Source organism: Cyprinodon tularosa, unplaced genomic scaffold (assembly GCF_016077235.1).
Source record: "Cyprinodon tularosa strain WSP-4 unplaced genomic scaffold, ASM1607723v1 ctg199, whole genome shotgun sequence".
In the NCBI taxonomy this organism is placed as follows: domain Eukaryota; kingdom Metazoa; phylum Chordata; class Actinopteri; order Cyprinodontiformes; family Cyprinodontidae; genus Cyprinodon; species Cyprinodon tularosa.
Window position 1 is genome coordinate 1,499,096 of NW_024038729.1, and position 24,989 is coordinate 1,524,084.

Sequence of the window (24,989 nt, forward strand, 5' to 3'; positions counted from 1 at the left end):
GTCACTTTTATAAGTTGTACAACAAAAAAAGCTAAATAAACATGATCACTACTGTTGAAATTTTAGAAATTCCAGGCAAAGAAATACTTGTATGTAGACATACTGATCTAGGAAAGTTACATTTATTTATTTTTTTTAACTATAAACATTTTTAAGATATCTATATACGTCTGGACAATAATAATTTTACCCTCACTAAAGACTTGTTGTTCTGCCTGGAAAACTTTGGTTGTGATCTATTTACAGATTTCCCAACAGACATACGTAAAAGGACATACTCTGGCTAAAATCTTGTGTTGAGGTCTCGGCCCCTTCAACTGTTCTGCTGATGAGCTTCAAATAACTGATCTTTACTTATGTTCATTAAACATCTCTCTATGTCTGTCAACGACAAATACTTATTTTGGAACAATAAGGACATTAGCAGGGACTCTGTCTCCTCTCGTATCTTCAGAACTGAGATTCCAGATAATTTTTCCACTCCCGATCAGCTGGCATTCCTGTATGAAGTTTACATAATATTCTGAATCCTGTCCCTCTAGTTTCCCCCGAAGTCAGATCCATGAAAGTTACGTTTTCAAAATGAATACTCCATAAAAAACTGGTGTTACAATTTACAAAGAAAAGCACGGCCGCCTTGCAGGAAGAAGGTTCTGGGTACTATTGCCCTTGACATGTCATGTGATGCAGTTTGTGTTTCAAGAGACAGTTTTTGGTTTGCTTTGTTTCATCTGACAGCACTTTGGATTTGCTCACTTAATTTAAATCTCCTTTAAAATACACTCATACTGACATAAGTTGGCATACTGATCTATTTATTCCTTTAAATGAAAAGTAGTGTAGTTAAAGAATAAATTTGATGTGCAAGAAACTTAATAGAACTAAATATTACTATATACTCACCGGCCACTTTATTAGGTACACCTGTCCAACTGCTCGTTAACACTTAATTTCTAAGCAGCCAATCACATGGCGGCAACTCAGTGCATTTAGGCATGTAGACATGGTCAAGACTATCTCCTGCAGTTCAAACCGAGCATCAGTATGGGGAAGAAAGGTGATTTGAGTGACTTTGAATGTGGCATGATTGTTGGTGCCAGAAGGGCTGGTCTGAGTATTTCAGAAACTGCTGATCTACTGGGATTTACACACAAAACCTCTCTAAGGTTTACAGAGTGAGCGGCAGTTCTGTGGGCGGAAATGCCTTGTTGATGCCAGAGGTCAGAGGAGAATGGCCAGACTGGTTCGAGCTGATAGAAGGGCAACAGTGACTCAAATAACCACCCGTTACGACCAAGGTGGGCAGAAGAGCATCTCTGAACGCACAGTACGTCGAACTTTGAGGCAGATGGGCTACAGCAGCAGAAGACCACACCGGGTGCCACTCCTTTCAGCTAAGAACAGGAAACTGAGGCTACAATTTGCACAAGCTCATCGAAATTGGACAATAGAAGATTGGAAAAACGTTGCCTGGTCTGATGAGTCTCGATTTCTGCTGCGACATTCGGATGGTAGGGTCAGAATTTGGCGTCTACAACATGAAATCATGGATCCATCCTGCCTTGTATCAACGGTTCAGGCTGGTGGTGGTAGTGTCATGGTGTGGGGAATATTTTCTTGGCACTCTTTGGGCCCCTTAGTACCAATTGAGCATCGTTGCAACGCCACAGCCTACCTGAGTATTGTTGCTGACCATGTCCATCCCTTTATGACCACAATGTACCCAACTTAGGATGGCTACTTTCAGCAGGATAATGCGCCATGTCATAAAGCTGGAATCATCTCAGACTGGTTTCTTGAACATGACAATGAGTTCACTGTACTCAAATGGCCTCCACAGTCACCAGATCTCAATCCAATAGAGCATCTTTGGGATGTGGTGGAACGGGAGATTCGCATCATGGATGTGCAGCCGACAAATCTGCGGCAACTGTGTGATGCCATCATGTCAATATGGACCAAACTCCCTGAGGAATGCTTCCAGCACCTTGTTGAATCTATGCTACGAAGAATTGAGGCAGTTCTGAAGGCAAAAGGGGGTCCAACCCGTTACTAAATAAAGTGGCCGGTGAGTGTATATACATTTTAGTGTTGTGCCAATGCCATTTTTTGGCCCTGATACCCGATACCTGGCTGTGCAGTAGATACCAATACCATTCCAATACCATCTGTTTGAAATTGATGTGTGTATGTATATATATGAAGAACTGCATACTATTTGGATGTAAAATAATTGCCATCATGGCTTTGTCAAGCTGCTGGTGCCTACCTTTGTGAAACAGGAAAAAAGACTAATACAAAGTGAATCCAGTAGAATTTTTTATTGCATTCGTAGAATAAGTCACAATGGTTAAATAAACTTTTGGTTCTCAAAATGGTATCGGTGCCCTATTTGTTGGTACTCGCCGATACCGATACCACCATTTTACTGCTAGATCGGGGCCCCATCCCATACTGGTATCGGTATCGGTGCAACACTGATATATATATACATATATACATGTTAAATAATAATCAGAGATCTGTAGAACCATTTATCTGAATTACTTTTTAAAGAAATTTATCATCAAGGATCTAATCTAAGACTAAATGTGAAATTAAAAGCGCAGAGCTGTGAAAATCATCTTGTTCGGATGCGTCTTTTGTCTGAAAAACAATCCAAAGAAAAACAAATTGGAGTCATATCTCAGTGTAATTAGGCAAGTTTGCATGCAGCTTACTTTTTGACCAGTACAAAGTTTGTCAATTTTTATGCAGATTTTCTGATATTTTGACTGTAGATTCCCATACATCTGCTTGCAAGTAAGAAAAAAATACAAAAAACTGAGAAAATTTGATCCATTTTTAACATATTCTTGTACTTTATACATTGACATCAATACGCACTTTAACTTCCACCCAGTAGTATGTGCACCCCTGGCAAAGTGTTTACTAACAAACACCTGTAGCACATCTATAAAATTATTTTTAGGAGACATATCTGGACCAATATCAAACCCAAATGTTGTCAAGGATCTACTCCTAGAAAGAATCTAAAGATATACTCAAAGAGATAAGTTTCCTACTGAACTACTAGTGTTGCTTTCCTGGCAAGGTAAATTCTCAGACACCAGCATGAATGGGTTTTTTAATGGCGAACATTCTAGAAGCTCCCCCATCCCGCTTTGCCTGCAAATGAGATAATTTGTCTGGGGCAGGCAGAGGGATAGTGTGCTGTACCAGTCAAGCTGATCCACAGTGATTGACTGTAATGCTTGCCGTCAGACCGGCTCATGCAGTGAGACATAGCAGCTGGAGACAAATCTATTTCTCCCTCCTATTTTAACAACCGTCTCATCATTCTTCACCCACCTCTCTTCCTGTTCTTCCTGTCTGACAGTCTTTGATCACATTTTCAACCCACAATCATAATGACCGTTGTCAGAAATTGGCCATTCAATGTGAAACCAAACATTTGAAATATATTTTTCCTAATGGATTGGGATCCAATACAGTGTAAGTGCAAAATAATTCTCATTAAAAAGGCGTGTTTCATTTCCTTCTGCATAAAGGTTCCATGATCAATTAAATGTCCCAGCATGCTTTTCTCGTAGCCTGTTAATGCTTAACATTTCAAATTAACAGACAAATTTGGGGTTTTAATATGCTGTTGCATTAGTAAGTAAATATATGTTGTGTAGACAGTGCATTAGAAATACAAGTTTGTTATGTTTAGGTTTTCACTTTGAGCTTTTTAGTTATTTTTAGTTGCATGCTATTCTGTTTTCATTTAGATGTATATTGATTTTAATCTAAGTGTAACTTTCTTTGTGTTTTTCAGTTATATTTAGATTGGTGTCTATTCCTTGTGATTTAGATAAGTCTTTTGTTCGGCCCTTTCTTTCACAAGTGTTTGCAGTCACTTAAAGAATGCTGGATAGAGCATATTGACAGATGATAAATGATTTATATCTTAAATCCAAATGTTTACATATTTTGGTATAATTGCTGCTCAAAGCGGGTTTCTCTGTCAGCTAAAGTCACGTTTTAGAGTCTCTACACTCCAGTTGAAAATTAATCGATTACTAAATTAGTTGACGATGATTCCAATAATCGATTAATCATGATTAAACCAATTAATTGTTTTAGCCCTACTCGAAACCTTCTAAAGAAATGCATCCCATACTATTACTCACCCACCGCCACAGCGGTCATGCTGTGTTGCAAGCTGTATAACGTTCACCAATGCATCTCATGTGTCTCATGTGTGCTCAGTACAAAGCTGCTCTCTTCTGTGAAGAGCAACGTGTTGTCTGTCCCATTTGCACAACAGCAGGGGTGATTGATTCACAATCAGTGATGCCTCTTAACTGGACAGGATAATTTCACAGAAGTCGGACTGACTTGGAGTTGAATTGTCTTGTTGAAGATGTTCCCTGTTGCAGTGGTGTACAAATCAAGGTCCAGCAAGTAACAAGCATGTACACAGATAACTTCCAACCATTTGTGTTTCCAGCTCCATCGCACAGACTAAGGACTAATCACCTGGTTAATTAAACAAGATATAGGAAAACTAGACAGGATTTTAAATGTTAAAAGCTTTGAGGTAATTGAGGGTCAAATAGGAATATTTTTCCTTTAAAATAGTCCATAAAGATATTTAGTTTTAACGATATGTGGCTCAGAATTTTCTAATTACCGTCTGCACTGTGTATATCAGATCATGCTCTGTGTTGCTAAGTATTTAAGGTTTTAGAAAGCATGAATACAAGATAGCTACTGTATAAGTAAATGCAGTGTGCTGGAGCTGGGTCTGACCATCACTTGTCCCCAGCTGTTCTATGTAAGTACTGGATGAGGTCCAGAGAGAGGACAAGGCCCGGTCACAAAGCAGAGGACGGTACATGGGCAGAGGAACAAGGATGAGAGGGGAGTCGCTGAGTAGAAGCTGTCTAAAAGCCACTTCAGGGTCTATTTATATCAGATGATTGCTGCCTCTGTGCTCAGTTAAAAGCAAAGCTCTTTTTTAAGGCCTTCTTTTTTACTGCACTTGCCAAAATGAAAGTATGCATGTGTGCAGTGTAGGGAAATACATGTTCATGTAAAATAGTTCTGCATCTAGAAAGACCAAAACAGCAAATTCACTGGGTTGGTCTCACATGATGAAATTTTTTTTCCATGTCTTCTTCATGCATCTAACTAGCTGTTCCTTGGGGGTTGTAGAGGAATGAGGGTGCATAAGCTCATGGCATTTTAACATCCACACGTTCCCCACATTTATGCTTATCTGCTTGACGGTTGTGTAAATGGCTTTCTGTTGGAGGAGTCTCCCCTGGGGGAACCAGAAACAGTGACAGCCCGCTAATACCAACCGCCTCAGCCCTTTTCTTCACACGCCCTCAACCCCTCACTGACCGGTTCAGACAAACATCTTGATTGTAATTGAATTTTTGGGCTTCAGTGAGGTAGAGAAAAAAATTATTGGAGAAAGAGAAAGAGGGAGAGCGAGCAGAAGGGATGAAATAAGGGATCAGGATGGATTGGCTGAAAGGTTAGGGTATGGTGGCAGAGTCTGTTATTAAACAGGACACAAGAGGAGACTTTAGCAAGAGGAGGAAATAGCAGACCGCTCTGTCGGAAAGTGGATGACAGGGCACAAACAAAACAAGGATATTAGAGAAAGGAAGGCCTGCTAAAAAATCTGAACTTCCTGTGATGAACTGAAAAAGATTCTTCTGACAAGTTGTGCTTTTTCCATCTTTTTTCTGTGGTGCAGGCTTTTATTTTATTGTTTCTGATATAACTGATTATTTAGAAGCACTAACTAGTATAAGTGAGATGAAGGAGCACTCTGAGAGCAATATTTTTAGAGAATTTTTATTCTTCAGTAACTCCATAACAAAAATTGAACATCATTAACTTGGATTCATTACACATAGAGGGCTTCTCAGAAATAAAAAAAAGAATGTGTAATATAAAAAAAAGCTTGCATGCTGAAGTTAGTCCAGTGGTTAGTGCCTCTTTTGTATGAATTATGGGATCAATGCAATTTAGCATGGAAGTGATCAGTTTGCAGCAGTTAAGAGATCCTGAGGAAGTTCAGCTTCACTAAATGTTTTTGTATTTCTTTACCCTTTTTCTATTTGTGCAATCATAAATAATAGAATAGTGTTATTATAGACCTATCAAAGGACTAAGAAAGTGCTTAGTAAATGTTTTTGTTTTTCTTTCAACTTTTCAAATGTATAATTTGAATGATTATTCAAGCGTACAAACAGATGCTATGCACCTATTGGTGCCTGGTATATATAAAGAGTTAAACTGTAAACAGGTTTTGTAAGGGGAAAATCTAATTGCAGCTTCATCTATGACTTAGACTTAGACAGCTTTTATAGTCATTTTTTATACACAGAGTCTATCTAAAACAAAATTTTGTTTTAGATAGACTCATGACATCTCCATTTCTTCAAGTGTAACAGCGATCAAATGATATGATAAGTCACGAGTGGGTTTTTCATAAGTTCTGTGGACTTTTTTGTCCTATGGTGGTATTTGTTGTTTGTTGTCTTTGTTTGCTACTCAAATAAACTAATAAATTGCCGTTTTTGCAGTGTTTAGTTGTATTGTAAGATAAGAACATTTGCTCTTATTCTGAGAAAGTAAATAAAATGATCTTCCACTTGAATTAGAATTTTTTACCCTTACAATAAGGTAATTAGTTATGCACTCGAAATAAGTTAATCAAGTATTAATTATTTTATTTTATGCATGATTCATTTTATTCAATTAGGATGTTAGCTTATTTACTTGCTCAAATCAAAGTAAAATACATTTATCTGAAGAAAAATTTTTTGCAATGTAGATAGCGGCCCTCAGCTTGTTTGCACTGGTCTGATCTATTTATTGTTTCTCTCAACACACACTGTAGGTTCTCTACTGGGTTTTGTTCAGGTCAATTTCCTCGCCTGTAAAGCACATTAATGTCATTAAAACAGGCCTTTTTTATATTTATACTTTTACATTTCTGTTTCTAGTATTTGTGTTTAAAAGTCATCTTTCATAATTACATAAAAACCGATTTTAAAAAGATGATTCATTCTTTTGTTTATTTTTTCTTAGTGTCTATATAAAAAAGAACCAGGCTTAAAATGACAATTAAAACAGAAATATTACTGGGTTTTTTAACAGATATTTTCACCTTTGGATGGAATGCTGAAGGAGATTCACAATCTAATCATATTTTAATGTACTGAAATGCACCTGTGTATAGCTGAAGGTAATTTATGAAGTACCAGTATTTCTCATGACAGTTGGTAAATGCAGCTTTTATGCCTGATTTGACTTTATTCTTTATTCATAAACAATTGGTTTTTCATTATTCCCATGTCAAAATATTTTTGACGACTGCGCTATCCACTTGGGTCTGTGATCTCCCTGAAGATGGCTTCATTTGTACGTCAAGTGCTCATCTTTTCTGTAGTATACTTTGAATTGATAGCTTGAACTGCTCTTCTGACTACAAATATCCTTGTAGGTTTAACTTTCCTTCTTCGTTCATCTTTCATGAAGAAAACTGTCGTTTTAGAAAAAGATTATGTATTCATATCTTAGCTTGAATCGAGGACAGATTCTATATGCAATACAAAAAAAAAAACACAGCTTGCAGTTCCATCATGTTCAGATCGACAGGAGGCAGATTTGTTTATGTGGTACAGTTTGCACTTTGGTTTGGAGTGAAGAAAACAAATAGTAGGTGTGATTGCACCCCAAGGGTGTAATCATAAACACTCTGACATGCTCAAACGGTAAACAGAGATGATCTGTTGCTTTTTCTTTTTGGCGGGTTTGAAAAAAAAACAGCTTGTTTTCATTAAGGACCCCATGTGTCACTGGATGTCAATCAAAATTAGAAAATACACAAAATTAATTTCATATAATGTTACTTCTAGGTTGGCCAAGGATGTCAATTACCTCATAAGTCCCTATTTAAACATTAATTTAGTTCTCTCTGAGCACTTCCAGTCCAAATCTTATATCCATTCATTATTTGTATGAATGCCATAATAGTTTTAGGCATTAATAATTTAATCTATAATGTTGTTGTCTGGAATAATTACACACCAAACTAGTTTACAGATTGTTAAAAACAGGAATTGGGAGAACCTGTTTTATTTATAACAGATTTTATTTCTCGTGGTCATCAACCTTCTGGTGTACTTCTCTCTGGATAGTTGGCCATGCTTTTTGGCAGACTTTGTGGAGTTTGCTCTGTTGAAGAGAGGGTTTTGGAAAGTCTGTATAGGAAGCTTATGTTGATCTGCTTTATCCGTTTCAACACAAGTTTTGATTTGGGTTTGGGAGCGTTATCCTCTAGTGGTATAGAATTGTTTTCCTTGTTTTATTTATTAAGGTCAGGGATGAGCAGCTAAAGTCCTTGAGGGCCAGTGTCCTAATTTAAATGATTACATTAACAGGACTCTAGAGAACACACTGAGGATGTTATTCAGGTGTGCTGGACCAAGGATACATTTTAAAGTTGGAGGACACAGGCCCTTAAAGGAATAGTACACCCAAAACATGATTAGCCTTCATTTTCTACTCACCCCCATGCTGAACAACACTCTGGAGTACTTTTTTGATATCTCAAATGCATCTGGAGATCTGGGAGGCTTCTTGCTGTCTGCTGACATTCATATAATGGAGGTCTATGGTGCCCGAGACAGAAAGGTCCATAAAAGTCCACAAAAAACGTGTCAATATTCCTCCATACTGCTCGTCCAATGTATTCCAAGTGTCCTGAGTGGGTAGCATCCAGAATTTACTCGAAACGAAGTCATTTAGAATGTTTTTAGAGCATGAACAGTAGTGTATAGGATTTCCTGAAAGCGCGCACCTGCGCGTTCACGACCCTACGGAAGCCGGCAGACCAAACCAGATGAAAGTGCGCATTCAGCGTCTGCTCTGCCAATAATGCAAGCGTAGAAGAAGAAATGTGCTGTTTACCTGTGCAAAAAAGAAACAACGAAAGAAAAATGTCTGAGGACTTCAGTGTTGAGGAAGAGCATGAGTTCTTTGCCGAGCTGAATGCGCACTTTCATCTGGTTTGGTCTGCGTTTGGTCTGCGTCGTTTCCGTAGCATCGTGAACGCTCCTTTAAGGACTGGAAGTGCCCATCCCTGATCTAGCTGTTGTTTTACTGTAAAGCCAAATAATATGGAAGTGGTTATCATTATTTTTTTCACTATAAACCAATATAACTTACTACGAAATACTCACACATCAAAAAAATGTTTTATTGGTTTGAAAGTCTCTCCAGAGGTCTTGCCTAACCTTCACTGGGATGTAGATTTCAGTTAAAATAAAAGCATTTTTCATTTTCAAGTGGGGGTTTTCCAGCTTAGTCCACATTGTTTCAGTCTACATTGATGTACAACAGGCTTCATTGATTATGGTTGGTCTTCTTTTTCTTAAACAGCAAAAATATTTTGTTAGCGCTAAAACATTGGAGTGTTCCAATAAAACAGACACCCCAATACCACATCAAAACCAGTTTAGGAATTGCTAAATTAAGCCAACAAGAAAACGTTACACATATCAATCCTCATAAATAGGGTTTTGCAGCATTTCAATAAACTGAAAAATATAACATTTTGGAATGGATGAGGTAGGCCTGCCTTCTTTATTTTTTTCTATAGATAATTCACTTTGCACTGGTTGTCTGTATTTAACCCTCACTTCTTTGGTTCTGCAAAAGAGGGGCTATTATTAATGTAAACTCTGTTAAAACTCAGTTTTTCATGTTATAGACTGAGCTGTGTTTCCCACCCAGATGAACCATATAAATTAACTACTAAGACAATTAGCTCTTCTCTTTTTTGCATGCTTGGTCTGTCTGGTCAAGCCCCCAGTAGGTATAGGCAAACGGCAGCTCACCCTGGTTTAGGTTTGTCTGGAGATTTCTTCCTGTTAAAGAAAACTTATCTTGTCCATTGTTACTACATGCCTGTACAGCATAAGGGATTTCTGCCAAGTTGATGATGCAAGGGTAGATGCTCAGTTGGGAAGAGCATTTGCTCCAAATTGAGTGACTTGATCCAATCAGTTCAATAACTTATTAATAAGAAAATGTTTCAACAGTTTGAACAATGAACTTTACTTCATTTTTTTTATATATATAAATGGGATCAAATTTGAAAGTATATAGTTCTTGAATATGTCTGTGGGATTGGCTTTAATGGGCTTTAAAGGGTTATATAATTATTTAAAAATGACAAAAAAAATCTCTTTTATTTTCATAAATTCTTCCTTAGATTAAAGCTGTTGTGAATCTATGATATATAGATACATTGGATTTATTTGAACTGATTTATGCTGTTAGAAAAATGTATAGAATGGCCTCAACTAAGCTCCACTTCAACCCTGTTAAAAATGAATGCATTCTTTAAAGTCTTATCTGTATCCTGGGAAATCAGCTAATTTAGATAAATTACTATTATTGCCCACAAGTGATGTGTTATAAAATGTGAAGTATTTAAATATCCAACTAGTTAAATCCCATAAGTGTGTTAACATCTTCAAAATACATTGACAACTGACCAAATATTTGGGGGTGTATGTTGAAAGTTGTGACTAAACTCTTACCTTTGTGTTAATTAAAGACAACTTGCTAATAGACATTGAAGGAACATTTTAGACATAAAAATGTAAAATAGTAGTCTGTCCAATAGTCTTTTTTGTTTGTCTGTTCCTTATCATACTTTTCTTGTTCTGTTTCTTCCTCTGCCACATCATAGATTTTATTTAGTCGGTGGTGGAGTTCCTCTCATCATCTGTGGCGTCACAGCAGCTGTCAATATGGACAACTATGGAAGTGGGGAACAAGCACCATAGTAAGTTTTGGTTGTTATCTAAAGATGTTGAAAGTTATGCATTTTGAATTCCAAATAAGCGACTAAACTTGACTTATCTGTGTTGCAGCTGTTGGATGGCATGGGAGCCCAGCCTGGGGGCCTTCTTTGGCCCTGTGGCCTTCATTGTGTTGGTGACATGCATCTACTTTCTCTGCACCTTCATTCAGCTCCGGCGACACCCTGAGAAGAAGTACGAGCTCAAGCAGCTGACAGAAGAGCATCAGAGGCTGGCTGCAGGGGATGTGCCAACCCACTCTCATCAGGGAGCCGAGCCTGGGGCACTGGCAACCCCATCTGGTGGGAGCAACTGCCCCGCTGGCTGCCCTGGCATCCCCATTAACCCTGCTCTGTTGGCTAATGAGCACTCCTTCAAAGCTCAGCTACGAACTGCAGCCTTCACCCTTTTCCTGTTTCTTGCCACGTGGACTTTTGGTGCATTGGCCGTGTCGCAGGGACACTTCCTAGACATGATCTTCAGCTGCCTTTATGGTGCCTTCTCCGTCACCCTTGGCCTCTTCATCCTCATCCATCACTGTGCTAAGCGTGATGACGTCTGGCACTGCTGGTGTTCCTGCTGTCCTGGAAGACATGCCAATGCCTGCTCTGGTGAGGTGGGGTCTGCTCAAACACGCCCCAAGGTGAATGTAAATGGGAACACCCCAGGGCATGGTCATGGTCACAGCCACTGCCACCATGACTCACCGTGTCAGGTTAAAGCACTGCTTAGCTGCAGCCACAGCGGAATGGGACACTGTAAGCATGCCACTCTTCCATCCTCACAAAATCATGTGACATGCCTGGCACCGGTAACCCCATGCTGTGCTGCCCTTCATAGCCAGCAGTTGATGGAGGAGGAGCCCACCGCCACCCATGTGTTACTACACTCTGAACCAGGGATCCAACTACACCCCTGCCTCAAAAGCAGCACCAGGACTAAAAGCCGCCATTTTGGCCGCAAAGCTGCTGCGTGCGGAGCAGGGAGCGACAGGGAATATGCTTATCATATCTCCTCCAGCGCAGATGGGGGCAGTATGCACAGCTCACACACTGACAGCCCCCACAGCACACGTGAGCGACACACCCATATCTGTCCGCATCTTGCCCAAGAAGGCCACCACGATGGGCATCACACATGCCATGCTACTGCAGCCACTCTCCATGAGTCTTTGGCATGCCATAATCCCTGCCACAAGCATATCTGCTGTTCCAAGGCAGACCTTTTCCCTTCTCTGTGTCCGGCAGAATCAGGGGACGCAGGTGTCTTTCTGTGTGGCTGCAACAAAGTAGCTGAGGAGGAGCCTGTGACAACACATCACCATTTGGAGAGACATGCCCCGCGAAGACAATCATGCCCCCAGAACCCAACCAGTCAGAATGGGATTCTAAAGGGAGGCATGAATGAAGGACTTCTGTACACCTCAGACAGCACAGGGAATATACGCACTGGCCCCTGGAAGAATGAAACTACTGTTTAGTGCAGGATCTCAATACATCAAAGGCAGTACTCTGCCTCATCCTGCCAAAATGAATTTTGCCTCCCCTTTCTAGAGAAGAAAAAAAAAAAATGAAATGACATTTTAAACATCACAATCAGCATAGGATTTTTTTTTCTCCAGTATCCACGTTTTTTATGTGCTGTTTTCTTGTACAGAAATCTTATACCATGCAAACGCCTTCTGAGGTGCATCCATAGACCGAAGAGAATCACTCTCAACACTAACGGTTGTGAAATGTGTCTCACTTTATACCATCAGATTTAACTGAAGGTATTCTCACTGCTCCATATTACTACAGATCTATCTCTCTATATATATATATATTCAAAAAATGAATGGTTGTATGTGTGATTATGTGTGTTAGTGCTCAAAATCAACAAGCTGCAAGATGTTTTTACTCTGAATCTGAAACTACCAATAGTCTACGTTGACAGTGAATCTCCAGTACTTTGGCATTCATGTTCTAGACGACTAAACCAGCAATTTTAGACTTCATATGGGTATTTTTGCCATCACAACTGTGAATACCTACTAGAGATTTTCTAAATAATAAACAAAGATAACTTTGCTTGTCGGAGACGTGTGGGTGCCAGTTTAGTTGTAGAGAAATCACAGCTGAAAAAGCGAAGTCAAAACTATGCGTCCGCCTATCCAGGTTTCTATTGATTGTGATGTCTATATGATGTCTTGACCTGAGTCTCCCTCTTCCTGAAAAGAATACATCGGCATAACAGCAGGAACAGCAATGTCACTGTGGGTGGTGAGCTAATGTCAGCAAAGTATGGACTTAGTCCATTCGTTCAAAGTCTGATCATGAGGTGAGTTATCAGTTGGATTTTTGGGATGTTTGCACATGTTCCCTTCTGACAATTTCTAGACTGCTTGTAAACAACAGACATTTAAAGTAACAAACTGAATGTGATCAATTTCAAAATAAGAAACTGCTAAAGAGAGCGCTTATGGAAGTTAGCACAGGAGTATTGATTTACTTGCATACCAATTCAAGTTAAGTCAAGTTTGTTTAAAACATAAATAAAACAGGAGAAAAAATATAACCCCTTAATATTAAGATTTTTCTAATGATCTAAAGATCACCAAATTGTGCAAAATAAGTTAATTACTAATATTCCAATTAGCTGTTGCTGCTAAACAAATGTTTACTTTACATTATCAATGAAAATGTGCATTTAGCGAATTTGTTTGTTAAAGATTATTTTCAGGTGCTAGCGGCCATTATTTTTTTAAACTTAGCAGATAGAAAATAGAATTGAACTGAGGGGGGGGACATGCAGCATACATCAGAGTTAACCTTTGAACCATGACTATGCCCTTGACTATCGCCCTTAAAGGAGAAGTTCGGTTTTTTACACTTTAAGCCCATTTTCTTTAGTGTCCAGGATGAAATCGAATGATCGACACCAAAAGTTTGACAATTGGTCCTGTCTCTGCTATTTGGCTCATTTAGAATCACCCCCTGGCTGCTTTAGAATGGCTAGCATAGAGCATGTCCGATAATGTCCTTAAAACAACCTTAAACTTTCTTTTTTTAAAATATGCTACTCACCGTGTCGTCAGCGCTGTTCAATGACGTTCCAAAAAAAGTTTCGTGAAGAAAAAACGTTCCTGTAGTGTTTTATTTAGCATTTTGTAAATCCCATTGAGTTCTGTTGGAATAGTCAATATTTCGCTGCCACCGGAAACGGAAATGGGGCCTGTTTACACAGTTGTAGTCTTTTCGCAAGACCCAAGTGTTTCTGCTCCACTCTGTGTACTCCGACGTCGAGGTGCTAACGTCTCTGTTAAACACTTTAAAAAACTCTGAAAATGGAATACGAAAGGTGGATTCTTGATTCTCGACGTCGGAGTACACAGAGTAAAGCGAAAAGACTACAACTGTGTAAACAGGCCCCATTTCCGTTTCCGGTGGCAGCGGAATATTGACTATTCCAACAGAACTCAATGGGATTTACAAAATGCTAAATAAAACACTACAGGAACGTTTTTTCTTCACGAAACTTTTTTTGGAACGTCATTGAACAGCGCTGACGACCCGGTGAGTAGCATATTTAAAAAAAAGAACGTTTAAGGTTGTTTTAAGGACATTATCGGACATGCTCTATGCTAGCCATTCTAAAGCAGCCAGGGGTTGATTCTAAATGAGCCAAATAGCAGAGACAGGAGCAATTGTCAAACTTTTGGTGTCGATCATTCGATTTCATCCTGGACACTACAGAAAATGGGCTTAAAGTGTAAAAAACCGAACTTCTCCTTTAAGTTCAGGTCAGACGTTTACGTGCACTCATCATTGGCAGAACTGGCAACATTGAAGCATTCTTCTTTTCAACAAACAGATCAAATATGGGTTAGAACCATAATTGTGAACAGCAGATTGATGTTTTTGTGATTTTGTTTTCTAATTTATGTTGGATAAGAACTACACAGCTCAAATACAAACATTTCCCAACTAATATTAAGATTCAAATGTCTGAGCAAGTTTCAAGTATCGGCAAACATGTTGCATATTCGTAGCTTTTTTATTTTTTTTTATTTTGGAAATTCAGATCACAAGAATTAAAATTCATTTAAAGTGATTTTTGGTAAAGGTGTCCTGATACAACATTTTGGTTTTGATATGATACCAATATTGCAGCTTTGAGTATTGACTCATACTGATTTTGTACCAATATGATATCAGAATGAATTACATATAATTGTATTACATATTTTGTTGAGTGAAGTATTAAAAATAGCTTAATCAAGTGATAGTGAAGCAGAGATAAACAGAAATGAGAACAACTAACCCATTTATTTTAACCAATGGGTAATAAAAACTTGAAATACAAGCAGAAAGAAGAATACATGTAGTGCTTCTTTCATCTTTGCTATATTGGCTATTTTAGATGCAGACAGATATATACAAAAATTTATTTTTTGGCAGATATGGGATTTATTTCTCATATTAGTATTCAGTCTAAAAATCCCTATTTTCTAGCTCATTAGTTTATAGGCACTGCAGCTTTAATGGAGTTGAGGTCCGAACTATTCTAGAGATGTAATGTTAGACATTTTCGATGTGTTTTAAAACCAGTTATAATGTGTCTTAAATCCTATGTAGTAGTTGCAACTCTTGAGCTGTTCATCTGACTGAAAGTGGAATTTTTTAGCTACTTTTTAATTCACAGACCCTTGATGCTTCTACAATCACGGCTGATGCTTAATAGTCTTCCAAGTTTAAAAGCTAAACATACTTATTCAGCGTTGCCAAAAGTCTGATATGTATCAAAACTAACCATAAATCTTTATTCCATTAGGCATATTGTTTGTTCATATGAGTGGTTAAACACACCAGCTAAGATTTAAAGTGTCCAGTTTGGAAGAGGGCTTCAATATTGATTGGAATTTCTTTAGTATGTAATTTGATTATGATTTAAACTGGCTACTACAGTTGCACTGGTATATCTATAATGTTCTTTATTGACCTTGCTGAACATCACTCTATGTCTCTTTTGGTTCCTTAATAACGACCTCATTTTGGAAGATCATCTGTAAAGGATATTGAATTGGTTTGGGATCTATTAAAGTAGAGAAACAGCTAAGATAATAATTCTTACAGTTTAAAGAGTCTGTGAACACGTATTGTAGAAAGGATTACATTTTCTAGAATAGCCTGTAAAAAGCATCAACATCAACCCTTTTCTGCATTTTTAAAAGCCATGTCAGTGCAACAACATCAGCCTATTTAAATAAACCTCACAAATTTAAGCTGCAATTGTGGTTGAATATCCAGCCAGAAAGTTACTGATGGCTCCAAAATGTGTCTTGTCAAAAGACGAAAGAATTTATTCAAGGATTTTCACTTTGATGTTGAATTCTAACACTATGTGGAGTGAGAAAAAAACAAACAAACAATGAATTCATATCTCAGTACCCAGTTTGTCATATGTTGTAAAAAGGGATAGCTAAGCTTAATATGATATTAATGCCCATGATAAGTACATGTAAAATTCTGACCTGAACTGTTTATCTCCTAATCCAGCTTAAAAAACCAAAAGCAAATGTAGACATATTAACTATAGTCAGGGCAGGCCAAGGCTGAAGCGTGGATCATTCTTTTGTTCCCAAGAAGGTCACATTCTCTTTGAAGAATTGCCACTCCAAAGAGAAGGCAAAGGTGTCTCAGCATTGATTCAGCAGCAGTTGTTTGTCATATGAATGATGATGCTTCAGACAAAACTAGTGACACAGACTAAAAATAAAAATGTTTCCAAGCAGGAAACCAGATTAGCATGCACACCATCTCTGACTCCCTCTGCGTGCCGTCGTGTTCTTGTATATAGAATTGGTTTCTGATTAACTATTTTATATGAAATTGAATATGTTTAAGAATAAATTCTATATGTAAAGAAAGTTGGGGAAAAAATAATTACCTCTTAATGTAAATGCTCAGTATCTGAGTTTCAGTATGTCATGTTTGTTTTCAGATGGCCTTCATCTGTTCACAAAGTATGCAGACATGCTACGTGTTGTGAGACTTTCATATCAGAAACAGACATGCACGAATCATAACATTCAGCTCATTATCCTTTACACTACAAGGATACATCAGAAAGTCTATAAAAAGTTCATTTCTTTTCAGTGATTTAATTTATTCCTTTTTATTTTGATGGTTATTTATTACAGTCAATGGAAACTGAAAGTTAAGTGTTTTTCAGAAAGTCGAATCACAGAAAAACGTATTAAAAGGGATTTTTAATTCAGAAACATTAAGGACATTTTTTCTGCTCTATGGGCATGGGTCAAACGGATGTTAAACGGCAACTTCCAGAAGGTGTGTTAAACCAACAAAGGAATGAGAGATTGAGTGGAAGGAAAAAGTATGGAAGAAAAATATGCACAAACAGAACAACTGCCGTAAGAGGATTTGGAAGCAAAGGGTATTCCAGAATTTGTCTGTAATTCACAATGCATGGGCGAGTAAGTCTGAAGACATGAGGTGTCATACCTGCACGTCAGATATAAAGAATTTGACTAATAAATTTTGATTAATTTTGCATTTAATTTCGAAATTCAAATCTGTGAGTCTGGAGAAAGATAGAAGAGGCATAGAATCCATAACCTGACTCTGCCAGATGGATTTGCTCCGCATATCCGTCTGGAAACCTTCCGTTGAAGTAATTTTGGGAAGGGGCGAAAATACTGGTTAGCTGATTGGCCTATGTTGGTGATAGACGGGCCAAATAAACCAATCAGATCAACGAAGCATATGACGTAACAGAGCGACGACGAAGAGGAGCCAATTGATAGATCAAACTCTTGCCGAAACCAGTCGGGAGAAGAGCAAAAACATCTTTTCCTCTGAGAAAAGCCTCCAGAGCAGTGTTTTGCTCTTCTTTCAGTGAAGAAATACTCTGTAATTCCGATAAAACTTGCTCGATAGCCACGCTAACGTTAATTTCATCGGCTGAAGCCGCCATGTTCTTTAGACTGAACTGTTGCGCTTCTTGTTGCGTCACACCTCAACCCGCCTCAAAGCCAACGCTGATTGGACGTTCGTTTGGTGAACTGCTCCAAATTTTCTTTAACGGAGAGTCTCCAGACTGATTTGCGATTGAAACCTTGAAAGCTCGCGAGATCAGGATAGTCTCACGAGGCTATAGAATCCAAGTTGCCTCTGGTATAGTTTGAGGTTTTCTTGCTCAGAAAAAAAATAGTGCGCCATGTCACTGGCTGATTCTGGAGGTCTGTGTTTATTGAGTAAAATAGTTTGTCCTTCTCCTGACAAGCTGTTTTTGTGTGTTTTTTTTTTTTTTTTTTTTTTTTAGATGCTGAAGAACTTGGCACCTACCCACATTTCCAAAAGTATCAATACCTTATTTCATGACCATGGCATCACTGTACGTGATTGCCCTGCAAACTTAGCTGATCTAAACCCCACAGATTATCAGATGAGTTATTGTCAAAAGAAAGACACTGGAGCCAAAATGAGCTAAAGGCCACTATAGCAAAGTCATGTTCACTGCTTTTATGTTCCACTGCACTGATGCAGTTATATGCAAAAGGTGCCCTGGGCAATATTAGACATATATTGCACAGAAAACCAGCATACGTTTCAGAAGGCTGCTATTTCTGTATTAAAAATCCCCTTTTATTTATTTTTTTATTTTGTGAAAAATTAAGTTTTAATTAGCTCTAACCTCTAATCAAAATTAACAGATAAGCAGGTATAAGGCTCTGTGTGGACTGAGGAAACCTTTTCATGCTATTATCATTCATTAGGAATCAACTGTAAAACAGAGTTGTTTGTTTAAAAAATAAATAAATAAAAGAGTGGCTTCTAGAGATTTGTAATTGTAGTATCATCAAAATCAAGCCTCTGCTGCAAAACCCACATGCAAAATGAGAGAGCATCGGTGTTGGTCAGCTTCGCTGTACAACTTGTGTATTTGCTGATTGTGTGTTTTAGGAGCAGCCCAAGCTTTTTGCAGAGTCGTTCAGACAATGTGTTTATCACAGACTGCAGTAGGCCGCCTCCTATGAAGTCATCCTTAGCAGATGTACTGCCCTGACGGAGCTTCATGCTGGCTTACTTTCAGCCCACCAGACAGCTGCTGGAAAACTCACCTGTGGTACTGTGACAAAAAAACCTGAAGCCAGTTTTCACTTTTTTCTACACTGACACAGATACCCAATAAATGTATTTTTTCACCATGCAACAGTTGAAAGCGTCTTTGGCTCCGCATGTGTGTGTGTTAACTGCTATAACAATGATACCAATGCAAAAACCTGCTCTTTCCTTATCTAACACTCTGTGTTTAAATCTTTAGGCAGCCCAGTGGAAATTGAAATGTCTTACAGAGTTGCCATAGGGGAGGAAATCAGATGATTGCTGGCTTGAATAGTGGTGCTGTTGTGTGAGTGCACATTTGCCTGGGTGTTGTGCATCCACAGCCCCTGTCCACACATGTGCATGGACTTTTCCTGGTGCACACAGGAAATGACACCAATCCCACCCAGATTTGACAGGCCATGTAATGTCTGAGTACGTTTAAAATGCTGCTGAATTATCTCTTTATTTTCCCTTTTTTTTGTCTGGGGTCCTCCCATACCCTGATCAGTCTCAGCACTGTTATATCGGTGGAAATCTATGTGAATTATTAGATTACATCAACCCTTTATTGTTTACTAAGAAGATGTTAAAAATTGAGCACCTAAGGGTTGCTTTTTAAAGGTAAGTAAGAGGTTCAATAAACTGTTGTCTTAAAAAAAATGTGTTAAGCAGAGATGCTAAAGTAACTCACCGTGTGTCTGTGATGGAAATCTAAAAGTTTGTTACTATAGCTAAACACAAATGAAAAAAAAAGATTTATGATATTCTGGCATGTTTCATAAACAACCAACTACATTTGTTATAGTAAATTAGTACTTTGCCCATTTTGCCAAAATAAAGCCTAACTCAGCATACTTTAAGGGAATTTCATGTGCTTTACAGTAGCAGTCATTCAAAATGGGTCTTTCCAGTCAAGTGCCAGCTGAATGGCAGTTTATTTCCCTCCAACTCCCTGCGAAATCACCTCCAACTTCCAGCCACTGGAGTGACCCCCTCTTTCAAATTCTTTAACTCTGATTCCACCCTTTCGCTGAATAACAGGGTCTAACCAGGAGGTGACGCTTCCATTTAGATCTTAATGCCCAGGAATCATGACAGAAATACTATTTTAGTGCAAATATTGATGCTTAAAAAGGAATAGCAGGGGGCCAGCCAAAGGGCCCATTGAGGAAATTGGGGAAATTTTCTGATATGTTTTTGTTTTATTGAAATTAATAAGATTCTAAAGCCACTTAAATAGAAAATTCACCCAAGTAAGTCACCTCAGTATAAATTCTGCTATGTTGCGAAGGCTTGAGGAATTTTCTAGACAGCATCAGAAATATCAGGGATGGAGCAGTTAGGTCAGGGATAAAGTCATAGAGAACTTTACAGGTTAAGTTAATAAATAAAGCTCACCACTTTAAAGAACTCAAAAATTTTCAATCCATTGTATAGAAATATAAATTATAGGGGAAACTATATACCCATCTATATAATCTAGGGGTCTAAATCTAGGAGTCTACGAAAAGGTACAAGCAACATAATTTAATGGCAAAAAGTGCTTCATTCTATATGGGCTACCCCGATTTTTTAAAGTTTCCCTTATCTGTTCAAAGAACACAGTTGGCAACATTTCACAGAAGAATATTCATAGAAAGTGTCTTAAAAGTGTGTTTTCATTTTTGTAGTACATAACAACTTTTTAAGGTACATAAAACGTGCAAAGTCTTCCAATATACAAACCAAACTTTTTGTTGTAAATGTAAAACATCATGTGTGACTTGCTCTGCACCCTGGCCAACTCATGCCCTAATTAGAACATACAATGGTTGCATCTAGCAGTGAGCAGGATTATCTTCAGTTTGGAGAGAGAAAGCGGTCCAAGTTTATTTTAGGATGGATTGAGCAAAATATGGGAAATCCTTGACATAAAGCTGTTTCAGCTAATTCAGATTTGAGCAAACGCTCATGTTTCAGCCTGACAACAAATTCAACCATGCATCCTGAACTACAATGGCATGGGTCAGTCAAAGTCCAGACTTAATTCCAAATCTGTGATAATACAAAACAAAGGTGCCTAGAGAAGCTCTCCATCCAATCTTACTGAGCTTTTTCTTGCAAAGACAAATTAATTTTAATGGATGTGCACCCTTGCTTAGAAAAGTATCGCAAAAGTCTTCCAGTTGTTACTGAAGTAAAATCTGGTTCCACATGTGACTCATTGGGTTAAATGCAATTTCACAACCTATTCTCATTATGAGTGCGTGTGAAATTTTGTACGTTTTGGACGTTTTTTTTTTGTCGTATGCGCATGCGCATCTGACGCACATTCACGAATATAGAATATAAATTACAATTAGCCCTAACCCTAAGATATAAAACAGCAAGCAACGTAGTTAGAGACATGAATAAGTGATTATTGCACTGTTTTTCCCATTTTTACGTCCGTCCGCGGATCTGCTTTTTTTTTTCTGTCTGCCAGCGCATGCGCACTGATGTGGTTTTTTGAGGAAAAACGTCCAAAAACGTACGAAATAGTGTGCATAAGTTTTCGTACGATTTCATAATGAGAATATGTTGAATTTCATCACAAACCTTTGGTATTTTTATAACTAAAAAGCTAGGGAAAGAATTTTATTTTGTTTTACTTCTCTTTTAATGTTCTGCTTTTTATACTGAAATATCACATAGAGCTCAGGAAATGTGAAAATTAAATGTACTGTATAAGGGGTGTGAATACTTTTGAGAAGAACTGCAGGGATTTTTATTAAACAAATAAAATATTTGTCTGATAAATTGACAAACAGAATTGCATCTTCCAAAAGTATTAACACAACCTCATTTGATTAAGGGTGGGATTGTTGTTCATCGCTGATCCCTCACATCCTATGTCATCCTGACTCCATATGCCTTCGGCTCTCTTGCACTCCTCTTCCTTTTCAAGTGTTAAGTAGTTCTGTCTCCCATCAATAACCCAGCCTGCTCCTCCGGCTCCGATCTTGGCAGACAAGACTTGTGACAGAGGGCTGTGATCGTCATGCTAATGCTGTCCTTGACTTAAATAACATGCCCAAGACTTGCAGGGAGGGAGAGTGAGTGCAGAGCAGAAAAAACGGGGCGGGTGGCGGCGTGCTGGTGTGTTTTTATCCGTGTGTGTGCAGGAGGCGAAGGCAGGATTGGAATTTGAGGCTCAGTGGATGAAGGAATAGAAGGGAGGAAGGTTGGGAGATCAAAGAGAAAGAGAGGACAGAAGAGGTGGGCAAAGCTGCTTATAAGATATCATCACTTAATTTCTAGAAAGCAGCATTTCTAGTGTGTGTGTGTGTGTGTTCCAGATATTTTTTCGACTGTGTGTAATTGTGTGTGAAGTGGATATCTAAGCCTGCTATAGAATCTGAAGGTATCAACGTTAACTGATAAAAAGGACAAGTTTCATTAAAATAACACAAGCAATGTGCACACTTCAACACAATGACACATTAAGGCCACAATTTTGAGTTATTTGGTGATGTATCAAATTTTGTTTGTCAGTAAAGTTGGTGTTGTGAACAGCCCTGAATTTAAACACCCAAAATGTCACCAACGGCAGACTTTGTGTTTCACAAACTCTCAGTAGTTACTAAGAGTTGCCTCCTTTCTCTAAGCACTAGAAAGTAATGAGCAAATACGCTAACCTATTTCTCCACTCAGCCCAATTCTTCTACTTCCCACTCTCTAACTGTCAACACAGCTGCACCTGATATCTATTATAGGACAATCCGAAGGCAGGTTCTATTTCTAAAAAAAAAACAACTTGACGTCTCAGTGAGTGACATGCCTGAATATTCCCTTTAACTTCTTTCCCCCCTGACAACCAGGGGGCCCTGTTGTGCTGCTGAATTACTTCATGCATCAAATCATGAAGTGGTAAAAAAAAAAACTGATGTGATGAGGAATATTATAACTCCAGCAACTGTGACTATTGCTGAGCTCTTTAACTCAAACTTGTGTTTTGGATTTGGTTAGATAAATGAGCCAATCAATCTGTATTCTTCCATTTCTTTGTTCCACCGTTGCTTTGCTCCCTTCCCCACAATGGTGTTTTTGTCGAATGTATCTTCCTGTGATGGTGATGCAACATTGTACAACAGCAAGGATGCAGAGAATAATGTGATTCTAACCCATTAATCCAGTGGCTTATAAGGGCCTAGGAGGCTGTCACTCCACAGTGTAACATCAAGGCTGACAGAAGACACACAGTCAGGCGACCGGGGGTGAATTAGGCAGCCTTCCTTCCTCAACTCCCTACTGATTCGCCCAACCGATAGGGACGAAAGAGAACAGGGCAACTGGGGAAGGGGTGGCAGGAGATAGCAGGTAGATCTGTCTCGTGTGTGGAGGAGGAGTAAAGCCACCAGATTATGCTGAGGAAGCCTTTTGTTAAGGGTTGTTAAATCCCACATGGCTCCTCATGATGATCCACCTCTGCTGCACTTTAAAAAAAGCAGGTTTATTCTCTGAACTGAACACACTTTCATCAATGTTTTCTTCCATTTCGTTTTCCTACATGGGTAAAATATTACAATTTACTACATATGTTCATACTCGCCTTCTGTCTGTTATATTTTGCCTAAAAGTTAGTTAGTTGCTTAGTTAGTGGGTTGGTTAGTTTTTCACATTGGCTAAAAAAACACAGAGACAAGGTAGCCAGATTGGAGTTTGTGAAATGATGCATGTGACCTTACATTTTGATGACATGTCCTGTGGTCTTATGAAACCAAAATTAAAGCTGATCATAATTATATTTGGAGGAAGGCAACTGATAAATACAATAATTACAGTATTATATATGGGGCTGTATTATTACAAGACATTACTATTGATGTTAGAAGATGTTACTGTTTAAAAAAGGTTAACCCTATGACCATTTATCAGAAAGTATAATAGTCTTATTTGGTGGTCTCTAACAAGGCATTAGTCTGGTTAGAGACTACCAAACTTCCCTCTCCCGCAACACCTCCTCCTGCTCTGCTAGGAACAGCAGAGAATCAAGTTCTTGACCAGCGTGTCCTGGGCCATCCCCTGTGCCTCCTCCCATTGGGACGTGCCTGGAACACCTCCCGATAAAGGCATTCAAAATAGATACCTGCACCTCCTCAGCTGACTCTTTTTAATATGGAGGAGAAGGGGCTCTACTCTGAGCCTCTTCTGGATGGCCAAGCTCCTCGCCCTTTATCTAAGGGAGAGCCCAACCCCCCTTCGAAGAAATGTTATTTCAGCTGCCAGCATCCAGGATCTCGTTCTTTCTGTCATGACCCAGATTTCATGACCATAGGTGAGGGTAGGAAGTCAGAGCGACCAGTATATGGAGAGCTTTGTCTTTTGGGTTAACTCTCTTCTCCTCAACAGACCGGAGCAGCATCTGCATTATAGTGACATCTGCACTGATGTGTCTATTGATCTGCTTAATTCTCCCCTCACTTCTGAACAGGACGCCAGGATACTAGAACTCTATTTGAAGTAGGAGCTCTCCCCTGACCTGAAGAGGGCAGTCCACACTTTTTTCTAGCTAAGAACCATGCCCTTGAAATTGGATTAGCTGATTCCCATCTTGGCCATTTTGCAGTCAGCTGTAAACCTTCCTAGTGATGCTGTAGGTCTTGGGAAGCTCGGCAAGCGGAATCATGTCATCATCTGAAAAAAGCAGGGACAAAACTTGCTAGCCCCTAAACCAGAACTCTCTGACTCTTGGATGCACATAGCAGTTCTGTTCATACAGGTTATGAACAAAACTGTTGACAGAGGGTAGCCCTGTCGGAGTCAAACACGCATTGGGAAAAGGTCCGACTTAATTCTGACAATTCAGTGCACCTCCACTTCTCCACTTGAGACTTTGTGAAAACTCGTAAAGGGCACCTAACTCTGTTCTACTGGAGCAGACCCCACAGGACACCATGAGGAAAAATGGTCAAATGTCTCCTTCAGGTCCATAAAAACACATGTGAACACAGGTTAGGCAAACTCCTATGAACCCACA

The 24,989-nt window shown here is 38.8% G+C and overlaps 1 protein-coding gene across 1 annotated transcript in view; it reads left to right on the forward strand.

Annotated features, from left to right (window-relative positions):
* LOC119782907 (adhesion G protein-coupled receptor A3) overlaps positions 1 to 12,952 on the forward strand; it is a 282,681-nt gene extending 269,729 nt beyond the window's left edge. The window contains exons 18-19 of the mRNA XM_038284112.1: positions 10,772 to 10,867; positions 10,956 to 12,952. Coding sequence (XP_038140040.1) covers positions 10,772 to 10,867; positions 10,956 to 12,363 — 1,504 coding nt within the window. The 3' untranslated portion in view covers positions 12,364 to 12,952. The remainder of the gene's footprint in view (positions 1 to 10,771; positions 10,868 to 10,955) is intronic.
* Positions 12,953 to 24,989: the final 12,037 nt, after the last annotated feature.